This window comes from Brienomyrus brachyistius, chromosome 21, assembly GCF_023856365.1.
Source record: "Brienomyrus brachyistius isolate T26 chromosome 21, BBRACH_0.4, whole genome shotgun sequence".
NCBI lineage: Eukaryota > Metazoa > Chordata > Actinopteri > Osteoglossiformes > Mormyridae > Brienomyrus > Brienomyrus brachyistius.
In genome coordinates this window covers 3,614,536-3,631,770 of record NC_064553.1, presented here as the reverse complement: position 1 = coordinate 3,631,770, position 17,235 = coordinate 3,614,536, and the positions used below count along the sequence as shown (strand labels likewise).

At 45.7% G+C, this 17,235-nt stretch overlaps 1 protein-coding gene across 7 annotated transcripts in view; it reads right to left on the bottom strand.

Annotated features, from left to right (window-relative positions):
• The window catches only part of LOC125716449 (nuclear factor 1 C-type-like), a 66,216-nt gene extending 49,337 nt beyond the window's left edge, over positions 1-16,879 (bottom strand). For 2 of the 7 annotated variants that reach the window (XR_007384334.1, XM_048988742.1), the window contains exon 1: positions 9,087-9,172. Coding sequence is in view for 5 of the 7 variants with exons in the window: in XM_048988742.1 (XP_048844699.1) it covers positions 9,087-9,146 (60 nt within the window). In the remaining 2 variants the exon portion in view is untranslated. Of the gene's footprint in view, positions 1-9,086; positions 9,176-13,432; positions 13,836-16,154 lie in introns of those variants that run through there. The other 5 variants (XM_048988740.1, XM_048988744.1, XR_007384333.1 and 2 more) reach the window with 4 other exon arrangements.
• Positions 16,880-17,235: the final 356 nt, after the last annotated feature.

The following is a 17,235-nucleotide window of genomic DNA, read 5'->3' as shown; positions in this document are numbered from 1 at the left end:
TTATCACGCTTATCTGACAATCTGCAATTAGCAAAATAAAATAAAAGACGCTTTGTAGAGAGGGAACCGAAACGATTCGTTAAGAGGGCTTTGCGATTAGTGTTTCAGAATTGCTCCAGAGCAGAACTCGCGTTTACATGCACATGGCACATTAATTTCAAAAGCCTGCTAGTCTCAAACAGACATGGCAGAAACTGTCCCCGTTACACTCTGTGAATCACAGATTAGCCTCGTTATACAAAGACTGTGTCACTTTTAATTCTCCCCTGTCTCTCGCTCTCGCACTGAATGGGTTCAGGATTCCTAGTCTGAGGAATGCCAGAGCACAGGCAGGACTGGATCATCCTTATAGCACAGGCAGATCTGTGTTATCATCACAACACAGGCAGATCTGTGTTATCATCACAACACAGGCAGATCTGTGTTTTCATTACAACACAGCAGATCTGTGTTTTCATTACAACACAGGCAGATCTGTGTTTTCATTACAACACAGGCAGATCTGTATTATTACAACACAGGCAGATCTGTATTATTACAACACAGGCAGATCTATATTTTCATTACAACACAGGCAGATCTGTGTTATTACAACACAGGCAGATCTGTGTTATTACAACACAGGCAGATCTGTGTTTTCATTACAACACAGGCAGATCTGTGTTTTCATTACAACACAGGCAGATCTGTGTTTTCATTACAACACAGGCAGATCTATATTTTCATTACAACACAGGCAGATCTGTGTTATCATCACAACACAGGCAGATCTGTGTTATCATCACAACACAGGCAGATCTGTGTTATCATCACAACACAGGCAGATCTGTGTTATCATCACAACACAGGCAGATCTATGTTTTCATTACAACACAGGCAGATCTATGTTTTCATTACAACACAGGCAGATCTGTGTTATCATTACAACACAGGCAGATCTGTGTTTTCATTACAACACAGGCAGATGTGTTATTACAACACAGGCAGATCTATATTTTCATTACAACACAGGCAGATCTATGTTTTCATTACAACACAGGCAGATCTATGTTATCTTTAAAGCACATGGAGACTGTCCATGTTACAGCATATGCAGGGCTGGGTTTGCTTCTGTTCCCTTTTAGGTTAAAATCAGAGTTTGTTCCGAACGAAACATTCAGCATTTGGTGCCGAGGGGCATTTCCGTACAGAAGTGTCTGGTAGGCCTGGGCCTGCTTCTCAGGAGCCAGGCACTGGGCTCCCCTCACCCCCCACCGGCCCTGACAGGGACCTGCTGCGAACACATTCCTGCTGACTCAAGTAAAATCTTCAAAAGAGCCAGTTTCCCTGCAAAAGGGATTTTTTTTCCCTCCATTTCTTAAGCCTGCTTTCCAGTCTCGAACCACGACTGCCGCACTACCCTCCGGAGCGGAGTCAAAAAGGATGTGGGCACTCACTGTGCCTTCACAGGCATCCCCTGCATCGCTGCGGCCGGCGATGGCGCAAGCTCAGTGACCCGAAGGTAAAACCGGTGAGGCCGGCACCGAGAGACCGAGAGACCACCCTGTTGACATCGCCATGGAAGCCACTGTATCAGGGTCACTTCGGATGAGGTCATTTATTTTTCCAGGGGAATTGGCGATAACGTCATTTTACACTCGATCCAGAGTGGAGCGACCCAACGTCTTTGAAGATGGGGGGTCGCGTACTTGAACCTTGACTCTGACACGTGCACAAAGAGGCCCAAAGCTCCCCCCTCGAAAAAGTGTCAATGCGCTGGAAATATGAGTGAAGGAAAAACAAAACCGGACCAAAGCAAACCGGGAGTGGGTTAGGGTTAGGGTTAGGGTTAGGGTTAGGCAACTTCCACACCTCCATGCTCCCGATGGCATTTGAATTTTAATAACCTGCTCATTCCTCCCCCCGCTGCCCACGGGGAGTGCAGAAAGGTCACAGCCGCCGGATCAGTGCCGGATTCCCGGGTCACAACCCCCTCGCAGAGACAGCTGGCTGACACAAAATCTTCACCCCTTAGCAGGGCTCAGAAGTCGGTCTGTCCGGGCGTGTTGTGCCCCAGTAGGTTAAACATCTGAGCCACTGTCCGGAATGTTGAGTTTGAATCCCACAGCCAGTAAAGTAATTGTATCACTGCTGGGCCCTCGAGCAGAGCCAACAGATGCAAACAGGAGGATAAAGCATAAGGTGTATTCAGGTTATGCCGAACTGCTCCAAAACTCAGCACTCATTCGAAAGCTGCATGGTTGGCCTTTTTCCACAGAGATTCCGCCTAGAGCCTTTGTTCTCTCAGACATTAAAGAGGACATTTTGGGCCTCAGAATGGGGGGGGGGCGAGATTCCACTGACTCTTTCATCAACACAGCGACAACTAAACAACTCCCAGAACTTCTCAAAAATTCCAAGGGCACCTGCCCTTAGGATCCATGCCACACGGGTGGTCCTGAAGGGGGCGATGGTGGGCCACATGCGGCGGTGCAGCATTGAGGGGGACCGAACGAACACGTGTCATTTTTCTGAGTGACTGCAGTTTTATGGCAAAAGGAGAATGTGGCATCAGTAACAGTAAAGCCTCTCGCTCTCTCTCACTGTTGCCGGGCCTCAGCCCAAGCACGTCGTGAACCGCAGTAACACGAGGAGGTGGTAAAGTTCAGCCCCCTGGGTTCTACTCTGGCGGAGAAACAGAGACTCCCCCACGAGACCGTAGGTCTGCGGAACAAAAGAATGGCGGATGGCGGACAGATGCGCGGAACCGCACGGAACGTGCAGGAATGAAACCAGGTGAAACCAGCCCCCCACTGAACCGAAGCTCATTTACCAGAGGAGTGTAAAAAGTCAAGAACCACAACCCCCCCCCCCCAGATGCCCTGTGACCTCATTTCTCAATCACACTCACCACAAACCAACCCAAACTTTTTGGAGAAAAAATATATTATGACCAAACTATTTTGGTGAATTGTCATCTATAAAAAGTGTGAGCTCTGCTATGGACCAGCATCCCATCCAGGGTGTCCCCTGCCTTGTGCCCTGATATGGACCGGCATCCCGTCCAGGGTGTTCTCCGCCTTCTGGCCTGAGATTCCCAGGACAGACTCCAGGCTCACAGCAGCTACGCATTTGGATCAGCAACTATGGAGAATGGATGGATGGATGGATGGATGCATGCATGCTGATTGTCTAACGCGATGTTGATATCTGCCTATTTTTAATGTTATAGACACTGATGATTTGAACTTTCCCAACATACTGTATAGAAAGCATATTCAGCCAACCTCGATCATGCAGTCATTAAAATGATCCTGAAACTGATTGCAGAAGGATGGATGGATGGATGGATGTTTATATAACTACATGCACTCAGAGCTGAACCTGAACTGAACAGATATACTTCTGTATGCACTGTCTTGGACCATTTTTTACATGCAGTATTTGCACCATCATTGCTGTTGTTCTTATCATGTATACATGTTTGTCTTATTTACTTTTTATTCTGCTACCCTGTCTGATGCTCTAAAAAAGTTACAATTTCCTGTGTCATGACTTTAAAATCGACCAAGTGGGTGAAGAACAACATTTTATCTAGCTCTTTAAGGCGGTCTGAGAAAACAGCATTCGGAGGGGACGAGTGGGGGAGGTAGGGGATAAAAAAACCTTGGAAAGGGATGAGCTAATTATCAATTCATTTATAATTAAAAGAGTCGATTTGACTTTATCTTAATTAGAGCAACATGAGATGGAACGAGCATCTGGGGGCTCAGAGACCGCAGCCTGGCCTTGGCACTCCAAGCGGCCGGCAGGCAGTGCTCGCCCCTCAGCCAACCCCCCGGGTAAGCCGGCGTAGGGAGTGGAGGCAGCCCAATTCAAGCCCCACATTCCCCAGTGACGGGCCTCCAATCCTGGGGAATACGGGGGGGGGGGGAATGGTGCATGTTTCATCGGGGGAATGGTTCTAAAACGGCCAAATTAAATTAAATCTACTTTCATACTCATTGAATAATTCATGGGTGAAAAAGATATGGAATTCAGGCTTTCAATTATTTAAAGGCGAATCCTAATTTTAAAAAACCTCACTGAGTTTTGAGACTAGTTCTGACTTTCTTACTTGTCCCTGTAGGATTTTTGTCCATGTAAATAAAGTTCTATATTTTCTGGTTTGATATTTTTAAACTTATAGAAGTTTTTTTAAATATCTCATGTGGTCCCACTGGATACTTACATTTCCCAAAGATAAAATTTATATGTACACACAAAGGGCAACATCCAAGATAAATATGAAGGTAACACAACAGACATCACAAAAAAGTAATGATGACAGCTGCACTACAGAGTACTACAGTGTCACACAGTACTACAGCACTGCCGAGAACTACAGTGTCACACAGTACTACAGCACTGCCGAGAACTACAGCGTCACACAGTACTACAGCACTGCAGAAAACCATATCACTAGAGTACTATAGTACTATAGCAGTACATAGTACTACAGAACTGCAGAGAACTACAACACTAGAGCTCCGCAGTGCTACAGAGTAGTAGAGTACTACAGCGTATTACAATGCTGCAAACTACTACAGCATTATAGAATACTATATTGCTATAGAGTACTACAGTGGTGCCGTGCTACTCAGCACTAGAGTACTACAGTTCTACGGAATACTATAGTGTTTGTACTACAGAGCTATAGAGTAGTACAATGCTGCAGAGTACTACAGAGCTACAAAGTCTCACAACACTACAGAGTACTAGCGAGTACAGCATTGTATACAGTATACAGAGTATAGCACTAAAGAATACGACAAAGTACTACAGCACTGCAGAGTACTACAGTGCTACAGTGTAATTACAGCACTACAGAGTATTACAACACTGCACAGTAGGAGTGTAACGATACACGTATTCATACCAAAAATTCGGGTATGAGCCTTTGGTTCAGTACACATATGTACCAAACGAATGCAGCAAATGCAAAACCTTTTGCGGATTTGTGTGTTTCCCCTGAGCAACATTTGGAAAGGGTGGATGACGTCGCACCAGTACACATGTGCGCATAAGTATGGTGAACACGGAAAACCAGCATTTGATGGTACAGTTAATTTTTTCAATATCCGCCTTAATGGATATTTATTTTATTTTTATTTACTTGAAAGAATATTTATCTCTACTTTTAAGTGATTTTACTTTTTTGCAGTATTGACAGAGACTTATTCAAGAAAGACAGTCATACTTCGTTCCGTAAACCACTGTTTAATAAAGAAAGTGAAAACATACCAAACCATTACTTCAAAACCAAGGTACGTACCGAACTGTGATTTCTGTGTACTGTTACATCCCTACTACACAGTAACTACAGTGCTACGGAGTACCACAGCACTACAGAGTACTAGAGTGCTACAAAGTGATACAGTACTACAGAGTACTACAGTGCTACAAAGTGATATAATGAGTACTACAACAGGGCCCCTGTAGTTACTTGGGTCAGCACCCATGATTCCACCACTGCATTACTGATGCCTTTGACCACAGGACTATCAGACATGAATACACGTCAAATAGGGACACAGAGACTAGCTAAGGACCAATTACACTCGGCACTGGGCTTTATGTTTCTGTGGCAACAGTCATGCTGATTACTCAGTATTACCTGCCATGTATGCGAGAGGCCAGCAGAAAACAAACTTAAAAAATCAAAAGTACTGTGAAGGCCGTGAGACTTTCAAGATTTACTGCTGATATCTAACAGCTCTGCCTTTGCAGAACACAAACTTTAAACAATATAATTAACACGGGAGAACGGAACGAAAGTAGTTTTTAATATACAAGCTCTTACGAGAGGTAAGTAATCACACACTGCCAGCAGGGTGTGTGGAATTAGCAGGGGGGCTCTGCAGGTTTAGTGGCAGCTTGGCGAAATGCATGGTTTGCCCGGATGAGACATGAGCAATGGCGGCTACAATGAACAACTGACTTTCTGGGACGGATTAGGCCAGTGTTTCCCAATCCGGTCCTCGGGGACCCGCAGACAGTCCATGCTTTTGAAAAAATGTCCGCTGTCTGGCAGGGTGCTTGGAGGGAGCAAAAACGTGGACTGTCTGAAGGTCCCCGAGTACCGGATTGGGAAATACTGGGTTAGAGAGCACTTATTTACAACAGGTAGCCGCTGGATTTGCACTTTCACTAGAGGTTCACACGCCGTCAGGCTGCAGAGTGGATGCTGAGACATCAGCCTAGAAACCAGGGGACCAGAGAACCTGTGGTGCTTCTGTAAAGCTTCAGCCTCTTCGTCCAGGATTCTGATGCTGGTTGTGACATCACGGCTGACCATGTGACACCACAACCAACCGTATGACATCACAGCTAACCGTGCGATATCACAGCTAACCGTGTGACATCACGGCTGACCATGTGACACCAAAACCAACCGTGTGACCTCACAGCTAACCATGTGACTCATTGCCAAGAGTGCGTTTTTAAAACAACAGAGCTAACTAGAGCTAAACTGTAAACAGGAAGGTCTGAGGCAAGTTTGTTTCTAAGGAAACATGGCATTTCTGCCCTCACACTTTTTTATGAAGTCATCTAATCATCTAATAAATGCTGCTATGGGGGACGGAAAAATAGACAACCTTAAACACGACGTACTACATTTTCAAATCTCTGACTAGCAGGAGCTGAGCAACAGCGTGGTGATGCGACGCGCCCCACCCTTCCCCAGGACTGCAGCTTGAGTTGAACTTTGTTGCGTTGAAACCAAAATGCAATGCATCCCCTCGCCCGTCCCTGTATTTGAGTCTTAATTGCATAGACTCATACATGCTTTGCATTGCACGCAGCCCATGCAGGCATGTGTGGGTGCAGAGTGTGGCGAGACTAACAGACACACTGAGCAATCTGCAGGGTGAAATTTAACCCCATGGTAACAGACATCAGCGGGAATGTCCCACTGTTTGAGCACCATCCTTTCTGAAGTCCTGGGAAGAGTCCCTCACAGCACCCTGACCGGGGAGCCAAACACCACCACAAAAACACCCTACGATTCCGCCACAGGGATAACCAAACTCTTGCAACGGCATAGAGGAGTCAGCAGCGTGGGTTAACTGAATTCTGAGAGTTTAACTAGTTTCCAAACCTGTGACAAGTTCCAACGGCCGCCGATCCCCAGCTGAAGCGACAACAGCGATCCGCCGGAGAGGGGGGAATCCTGCCGCTTGGCGTGTCCATATGGAAATCATTCCTGTCGGCCTTCTTCAGCGATGACAGCCATAAATTGTTTGATATACATCAGAGCGGCTCCCAGTTACTCACAGTCACAGTTAAACAATAACGAATCGCCTCCCATTTGATGAGGCCGAACGGAGGGGAGGTGGATGCCAGCGCTCCAGGTGGTGCTGAAGGGGGTGGGGGGCGCTGGCAGCACTAGCCAGGGGTACCGAGTCTTCCCGAAGCAGCTACGTACATGGGGCAAGTAACTAATCCCATCACCACACGTTTAAACCAGATTACGGCATGGTAACTCTACGCAAGCACCTTCCTCACAACCTGAAGCCCAGTTTTAATATTAAATAGGAAACATTTTTGCATCTGTTATTACTTTGTGGCACTTCATAAAGTTTCCCTCAGTTATGGTGTCTGTTGAAAATCATTTTATCTGCGAGCTCGTCATTTATCCCAGCCCGGGTAGAGTCTGTTTCATGAGCCAAGGCTGACTGATCACAACACACACCACCGGCAGCGCAGCACTAGCGGGGGAGGCACTGGAGCGGCACACACGACCGGCGCATCTCCCAAATGGCTCCCCGGTGCAACGCAGACAACGGCCGCAGGTCCTCATGCGCCGGATTCCGGCAGGCTGCCCCACATCTCCTCGAGCGAGTGACGAAAAGGAGACAGGACCATCCCACAATGCCAGACCAATTCTGAGGGCCGATTACACCACCCAGCAGGGGCCTCTCAGCTGTGGCCCTCAAAAAAGCATGAGTGGGGCTGGACTTCCAGTCAGGTGGTGTTAGTTCTGGCTCTAAACTCAGACAGATGGTCAGTGGGTCACATCCGCGGCTGTTTGAGTCGACGCCGGTTTAGCCAGTATCAAGAGTAATACACATGATATCCCACATTAACAATGCACATATGAACACGCGTGTACGGATGCGTGTTTTGTTTTGGTACACAGGAAGCAGTTCGGTCGAGGGAATCGTCACAGCAATCTGATCCAAACCTCCAGGACAGATTAATCTCTAGCTCCGAAGCGCGGCATTCCCGCTTTAAGCTGGACCTCCAGGGAATTTTCCGCTCTTCCGGGGCACTGCAGCGTGAGTGGGCCGGTGCAGAGAAGATCAAAATTTCTGTGTCCCCCCCCCCCCAATACCGGAACAGGCACCAACGCCATTTCGCCACAAAACCGACGATTCATTTCCCGCTCCGACCTTACAACCACCTACGGGAGCAAGAATGTCACCCGGGACCAGGGGGGTGGGCAGCGTCTGTGTGCCGCAGAGAGCCCCGGCGTTCGTGTGACCCCCTCGCCTCCGGACCACCGCGCTTCTGCCGCCGCTCGCGTTACCCTGATCCGCGCCTGTCCAAGGAGATCTTGTGCAGAGGCCGACTTCACTCATCATGGGACGACGCTCCAGCCATCCCAGGATGTGAAGCGGTCTCTATGCTACGACGAGAAAACAAACACCCGCGGATTCCCGGAGAGCTGCCAGCTGACGTAACGCCGTCTTTCTCCTCAAATTGAAATGACCGCCGACCCAGCCGAGAGCCACATGCTCCTGGCCGCTCGTCCTGCTGCGACCCACAGCCCAGACCCGACACCCTGAGCTTTGATACACACCCCTACTCCGCAGCGACTGTCTTCTACACTCCTCTCTTGTACACTAGGCTAGCCTTCCAACTCATAGTTTAACATAATTCACTACAGGACACCAGATATCAAGCACCTTTCTCCCCCAAAAAAACCCCCTTTATGGTTCTTTACGAGGTCCTGCAGGATTAGCCCTTCCTCCAAAGCTACGCCAGTTATTCCCGCTTGCAATCAGGGCCCAGGAGGCCCGGAGCTGCGGCCGATGATGCCTCTAGGAAAGCAGGTATCTCACCATAGCTCCTCCCAGGGAGCGCAGGTGTGGCACGAAGCAGAGCCAGCCGTCACCGAACATCTGCGCAGCTGGACGTCGCCGTTCGTGAAGAGACGGGCTGCCAGGCTGCCAGGTTTTATATCTGCGACCGAGCACAGCCAAGCTCCCCTCCCTCCCCCCCACTGGCGCCCACCCCCTTCGCTAGCTAACTCGCCCTCCCCCGGGAACACCAAGGGCAGACCTACAACGGGGGGGGTGAGATGAAAACACTGAAGCCCTTGCTCTACTTAAGCTCACTGCCCCACTTTCAGCTTCTCACAAGTAGAGAAAATAAATATATATATATATGTATACAGCAATAAACCACGACTGAAACTTCTCAGATGCCAGAACTTCTCCGAGGCCGGACAAGAAAGTGAAAAAAAAATGAATAAATGAGATCCTTAATGAATATTCTATCATGCACCGGGGAGGAGATATTAAAAGACACTGATGGGTGGACCGGAAAGGAAAGCTGAACCACGGCTTCTGCCACTCAGGACTTTGGGGGGGGATGTGGGCCGAATCTACCCCCCCACCCCCCCAAAAAAAAACACCCAAACAGACAATATTGGAATGCAGGCAGAAAAGGAGGAAAATCACACCCCACGTAGGAGGAGAACCTGAACAGTTAAGTTCAAACACATTTATCTACCAATGGGATTACTGATAAAATACAACAGGGTGGGCAGGCGGATGCTGGAGCGCTGTCCACATGGAATCCCCCCCCCCCCCCCCCCCCCCCACGGTAGCATGGAGGCATGTGGCTTTGGGGTGAAGCGAGTGATTGTGGAGGCAGGTCTAGGGTTACAAACATGCATTACAGCACATCAGCAGGGTGAAACCCGGCACCCGCGACTAGCGAATCACCGGGATGTTCCGGGGATGCGAGGACACTGAATTGAGCCGGGTCTCCCGCACCAGGATACCCCTGGGGGCACCTGCCACAGCCTCAAATCAAAGACCACCCCCCCCAAGGACAATGGTGCTTCACTGGGAATCTATATGCCTGACAATGTGATCCGCTAAGCTTCAACCCTCCAAACACACCCAGCGCGACCCAAAAACCTGCTGGAGGGGTCATCAAGTAAGTCTGAACTTAATGCTGGAAATAAAACAAACACCCACATATTAAACATTATACAAGATCAGCTTAGAACAGCACAGGTGGGGGTGTGGCCCCGTGATTCCATCTCACACGGCTGGGCGACGGCTCTGGGTTCCCGCCACGACTCCGGGCTGGGTCTAGCTTCCCCCCCCCCCCACCCGCCCCCCATGGTGGCGGCCCAGAGCAGAACGAGGAGAAGAGGGGCTAGGGTACGGTTGGCAGGGACCCTCCTGTAATTCATGGGAGACAGAGGAAGAGAGGGAGGGAGAGAGCAGGAGAGGGCCAGCTGCCCCCTGTCTCCACCATGCAGACCCCTCTCCAGATTCTGCCCGACCCCCCACCCCGAATGCCTCCATCGTGCCTGGCTTGGAGGCCTAAAACGGAGCGGTAGAGAAGAGAGCAGCAGCGCTAGGCCCCTCTAACCAAAAACCGTGGCAGCACGTCTTGAAATTTTAGCTCACTGGGTTGGAAAATGGGGCCGGACTCCACCAGGACCCCAATTTTATCCCCTAATAATGCTATTATTATTACAGCAATTCTTATATTATTAACAAGAATTTTATACTGATTCTTAAAACTCTACAGAAAATATTCACATATGCTCCACAATGAACCATGCTTTCCATAAGGAGGAAAAAACACCAAAAATCTTCCTTTTTCGAACACTTGCCTGAAAAAAAAATTGTATTTATAGGGAGATATTTATAAAATGACATCGTGGGGTGTCTGAAAGTGTAAACACTGGTAGCTACAGAGCCAACGAGAAAAGGGGCCTTTTTCCAGCTGCACGCAGAGACGGTTGAGGTCACCTCGCGAATTGCAACGCGGTGCCGCGAGAATAACGCAAACAGAGGACAGCTGGTACCTGGGACCGAGCGGGAGACGCCCTGCGCAGGGGCCGGTCACTCGTGGGGAGGGGGGGCCCTAAGGGGGCTCCCTGAGCATGCCCGATTTCGGCTCCTGAAGTGCATTCAACTCACCGACGTGATGTTTGTGGGAAAATAACCACATTGATAAAATGTATTTTTAATGCAATTAAATACTCAAATATTTAGCAGGACGAGCCTGCAATATAATACAACAATAATATAATGAAAAAGTACTTGCAAAATTGCTTTGAGTTTAGTAGATATAATAAATATGGATCTTAATTCCCCTCAACACAACAGAGAGATTTCCAGTTATAAAACACCGACTTGATTTTCTAAATTATTTTTTCCTCTTCTTTAAAATATATAAAAAAGAAAATATTGCTGTTGCAGCTATTAATCTAAATTGATTCACAGGAATAGTTGTTTTTGTTTCTGTAGGAACATTCCTTCAATACAGATTGTAGAACGGCAATAAAAGTGAAATCTACCAGTAAGTCAGACATGGTTTTCATATATAACTGGTACAATAAACAAAAGGACACAGTAATTAAAAATGTTTTATGTGTCTTCAAGAATGCTGGATATATCCAGATTGCCCAATCGTGTTCCTTTTGAATGGAAACCGAAATCCATTAGGTATAGCACAGCATGAAACTGCTTTGACCAGTCCGGACAAGCAGCGGCTTAGATTATTAAAAAAAAAAAAAAAAAACAAAAAAAACATACCAATATAGCAAGTACTGAAAATATGATTCAGTATGACTGTCTATCACTGTTTGCTTCATTGTGTAACGGGTCAGTATTTTAAAATATTATAAATGCCTCAAGTCGGACTTGCGGGAAAAGCAGCACGCGGAACGGGACGAGCTCAACCACGCGCGCGCACGCACACACACACACACACACACCAAAAAGTCCTACAAAGAATTTCAAACTTCTATCATCTACAACCAAAACAACTTTAATAAACAATTTCTTTTTTGTGTGGACAGAAATGTACAAAAATCCAACGATAGTTATAAACAATCCATCTTAACTAAAATATTTGTGCAGTACCGTATTAAGGTCCTAGTCTTTGATATATATATATATATATATATATATATATATATATATGATATATATATTTTTATGCAAATACCTTTCAAACCAACATAACTGAAAATGATTACTAATAGTGACAGAAAATATCAAAGGGACTGGACATAATTAAATGAGATCAGAGTTTTTCCCGTATTAGTTACAGTAAAGGGCTGTTCCGACTAGCTTTGTGACACTTGATGCATGCAAGAAATTAACAAAACGTCCTTTAGCTGCTGGGATATGAGTTACGCTGAGAACTCAGAGCTGGAAGGCAGCAACACAAAAAGTGCTGTGAGAAAGCTGAGCGCTACTTTCAAATCCTCTCAAAACAGGCGGCCTAGATGGTCATGGTGGAAACGTATACTGTGAACCAGGTTAGGCAACAAAACCTGGATTATAGAAATTTCCACGTTTTATTAAATTCCTAAAAGATGACCTACGGATACACCATGAAGACGCCTCAAAAAACTTTTAACTTCCAGCTGAAACTCACCTCTATTTTGTATCACACTTAGTCCATTACAGCGAAATGCTGCTAATAAAAAAATGCCGCACAAAGAGAACTATAGTCTGGTACTGATATAATATGTAAACACTTTAGTTTCGGACCCTCCCGATGCGTCCAACAGAAAGTCCGGTGAGCAGCACTTTCGGGGAGCGACCCGACTGTCAGTGCGCGCACCACGCCGCCCGACGGCATCTTACATGCAGCAGGAAGACCACTCTGCAACGGCCACCCTGTTTATACTCTTTTTGCGGTGTGATAGACCTAAAATCAAGAGACTTGAATAATGTCCCTAATTCTCTAAATGTTGCCAGGTTTATTATCGCCGAATCCAACGCGATCGTAACTTTCTCCAGAACTGTGCGTGAGAAGCAAATAGAGAAGAACTCGCGATAATTATCTCTGAACTAAATACAAGTATTTAAATAACTGGAGATGATGATCAATCTGCTTCATTTCAGCTCCAGATTCCGATTTCCACTGAATCATATTTAAACTGCCGCAGCGTCAAGAGTAGCCTGTGACTGTGCACTCAGATTCACCGAATGCTGTTATCTCAATACGGTTAAACGTGTCCACGCCTGTCCGGCGATGGCGAAAAGGCGCTTCGCGGGGTGGCAGCACGATAATCGCCGGCCGCTTCTGTACTGTCACTGCCTGTCCCGCGCTTTTCAGAGCCCACAGTTCAAACGAGAGGCGCTTAAGTCCTGCAGGCTGCAGATGACGCCAAATGAACGAAAAAGAAAAACGAAAGTTTTACCTGAGTAAGACACAGCGGCGAATACATCATGTTGCAATGGGACCGACTTGGCGACTTCTAAAAGATTAATAAAGTTACTGAATCATGTCCACATCTGATGATCACCATCATCATCCCCACATTTCACTTGAGAGGTTGTTTTTTTTTGTCCGTAGAAACTTGAAGAAAAAACGAATACCGGGGAAAATAGTTTCAAGAAAAACAAATAAGGAAAATTCGGATAGGTGGGTAGTTAGAAAATCTGGTCCATTTAGGAAATGGGAAAGAGAAAGAATCAAAGAATGGGAAAATGAAAAAGAGGGAGGAATTAAATGACGTTATGAAAATAGCCCATCCCAGAAAAAAAATGACTTAAAGATGCAGTATGTCCGAATTCCAGCGTCCAGCAAGGTCTGGTCTACGATCGGAGTACAAGTTCACTTCGTTGATATGCCTCGCCCTGTAGATCAGGTGCAATATATGAGATATATGGATATATTTTTTAAAGGCAGTTTTTTTTTCCTCCAATACGCGCCCACGCGCTGTTGCTTTCCCCCACTTTCCAAAATCAGGATGGGAAACTGCTTTCTATGCACTTGTGCCGACTGCTCACATGCGTATCTCCACACGAGCTTTATTCCGGTCAGAACGCTTCGTTAAACAGGCGCAGTTGGCGACGCACGAAGTAAAAGTTTGCGGAGCTGCGAAGCCTCGTTTGACCGCACAAGTCGGTGACGTGTTACTATAGCCTACTGTACTCAGGACAGAAAACGCAAATCCGGGAATTAAGCTTCACTTGCGGATCCGTCCATCAATCATCCATTATATATTATTAAACTCAATATAATCAAAAACTATTGATGAAATTCATTAAGCGACTGCATTGCACATATAAGGTTGAACTAAAATAAATGTAGCCTATTATTCTCTAAATACACAGAAATATGTGGAAGTTTGGTCTGCAACTCTATAAACGACCCAGCAAATATATTACAAGCTCTGTTCTTACACGTATTTCTAAATACAAACTGCATCAACATTTGATCTTTTTAAATATAATGGCATGGTCAGTAATTTGCGAATATTACTTTCATTACTAGGAAGGAAAACCCACCGCAGCTGTTGTCGTTTTTACAAGGAAAACTGTAAGTACACAGTGTATTTCTGCATTCTCTTCTAAATTTAAATGCATCAAGTATTTAGAGACATTTATACTGTAATGGAACGTTTTACAGTCTACCAAGTATCATTCATTGGCTGAACTACTTATCTCAAAGTAAAGCTTCAGAAGTTGAATATTCATTTCAGAACTTATGACGGATAAGCTAAATGGGGATTTTTAATGTAGATTTAGACCACGTGTCAATCAGGTTTCCGACTGCAGTCTTTGCACGTCCACTTAATAAAAGAACTGTTTATACTGTGTTAAAGATAGGAACAGGGGACAGCCGAGGTTAATATTCAAAGAATTATGCCGCAGAGTAATTTTAAATAAATATGCAAAACTAGATATGGATGCCACGTCAAATTACGCTGAAATTCATCTAAATATATTTCTTTCGTCTAGTTTGTGAATTTACATATTAGTATCCACATAGATATGTTTCATGTTTCACAAACACATTTCACGATCTTCACTTCTGAAATGATTTTTTTAAATTAAATATAACATGGACCATTTAACTGCCACCGATGTTAAATAGAAATTGCCACGGACTAAGATTAAGAAAAATTTGATATTCAGGAATTTGCGAAGAATTGATCAGCTGGGAAGGGGGACCGATTGTTTATTTTTATTGATCTTATTGCTACTGTCCAAAATGTACTCTAATAATTTTATTTACCTAAGTACTGCCTTAGTTTGGCTGTTTTGGCCTTCTGTTTGCTCTTTCGGAGATGTACAATTGAGTTAAATAAATTCATACAAAACCTATCCATATATATCGTAAAACATGCAGAATTTTAAAATGCAGCTTTTCTTATGTTGCACTAGTGTTTTCATTATCAGACTTGTTTCGGTTACAATAACCTCAACATAATCCGGGGAAGATTTCCCTAGCCATCAATATTTGAAGTGACCTTTTCTCGATATGCAGCGAAAAATTACTGTCCTTATTTATAAGCTTTTCCAATAGCGTGGTAACGTTTTAAGCTCATGTGGAGGTGCTAATCGTGCCCCGTGTATGAAAACGAGAAACAAACACAGTCCCAGACACGTCAAAAAACCCCTGCGATTATGGAAGGAGCATAGCTGTACCATCGGCTCTCTGCCTATGACCAGCCCTTAAGAAGGAGCGCCTCTTTCGGTCTATCGCTCAAATTCAAGCCGGCGCGCCTGCAGCTCGGGCTGCGGCCATTTTCTGCCGTAACTCTGCGCTTTAGGACTGCGTTTGTCGGGCTTGAACTTCAACTTGGCCTTTAAGGTCCCGTGACCAGCTCCCGTCTAGTGAGAAATGCATTAGGCTATACGTATACATAAGGGAAAGTACATTTTAAAACACTGATACGAGCGCGTATGAATTATTATAACGTCCAAACATCTCCACATACATAAGCTACACTATAGGTTTGGCACAAGAATCAAGTCATCTCTCGAGAAACAGGGCAAAGCGGTGCAATACACAGACTAATGAAGCCGCAAGCCCAGTTAATTATTTTTAACAGTGAACACAAGCCGGGTCGTTCTTCCGCTGTGCCCGGTGTCATAACTACGAATAATGATCGAATTGATTTGTCAACATACCATTGTCAAATGAAACTGACAAACCCTCCCCCAAAAAGTTGTGGCTAACAGGCTCTTGCAGCACCGCAGTTCAACGCTTGGTCATCTGGTCCTTGCCGTTTTTTTTCTTCCCTCCTCTATATTTCATCCATTCTTCTTGGTAAGGAAATAATCCCTTGTTGTTGTAGGCGACAAACGGCCCGAGCGGAAATCAAACCGGACCGTCCGATGCGAATTCTGCCGCTTAATCCGAATCGAGCCCCAGTCTCAAGGTACAACGGGGGGGAAATGAGATCTTACAAGAATAACATACAGCTTGCATAGTGTATGGTGAGACTGCCGTCTGCTTAACAGTATATCGCTGGATGGCTCGTCGCAGTACAGTGCTCTTCTTGGCCGTTGCTTAAAATTAGTGCTGCTTCTTCAGTGTCGTGGATTTTGCAACATTTCGCGTTTTATGTAGCATCGGCGTTTCTCCTTCGCGATTCGCCTTCTGCACGTTCATGCAGACGGCCTGGGCGGTGGGATCCCAGGAGATCTTACGGTCGTCTAGCGAAGGAATAGATGAAGCATAGAGGTGTGTGTGTGTGTGTGTATGTGCGTGCGTGAGTGTGTGTGTGTATGGGGGGTTGGGGTGGTAGCGGTGGTAATGTATTAGTGTTGCACTTGATGGCGTAGTTTACAAGGAAGGGGATACATGCGAGAGAAGATGTGTATTATCGGTCTGTCAGGGAAGAGGGGAGCCGGAGAGAAGCTGTGGTGATTTTAAAGTGGAGGTATAACTTAACTTGAGCATAAGTTACCCTCAGTGTTTTCATACAGGTAATGCGACACCTGTGCAATTTAGGGAGTACGGCTTCTTCACGGCGGCGCGACTCAAACGCCGCGGTTTCCGTTTATTTACATTATAGACAGGCGGCAGTTGCAAAAGGACGTTGGCTTGAATCAAATTAGTCCTAAGGAAACAAACATTTTCTTTGTAACTGAATTTTGTGGCTAAACACAGACAAAACGGGCGAAAAAAAAAAAAGGAAAAAAAAACACAAAATGAATGTTTATCGGCTAGGAAGAGAGACACCTGCATATAGTAAAAAAAAAAAAA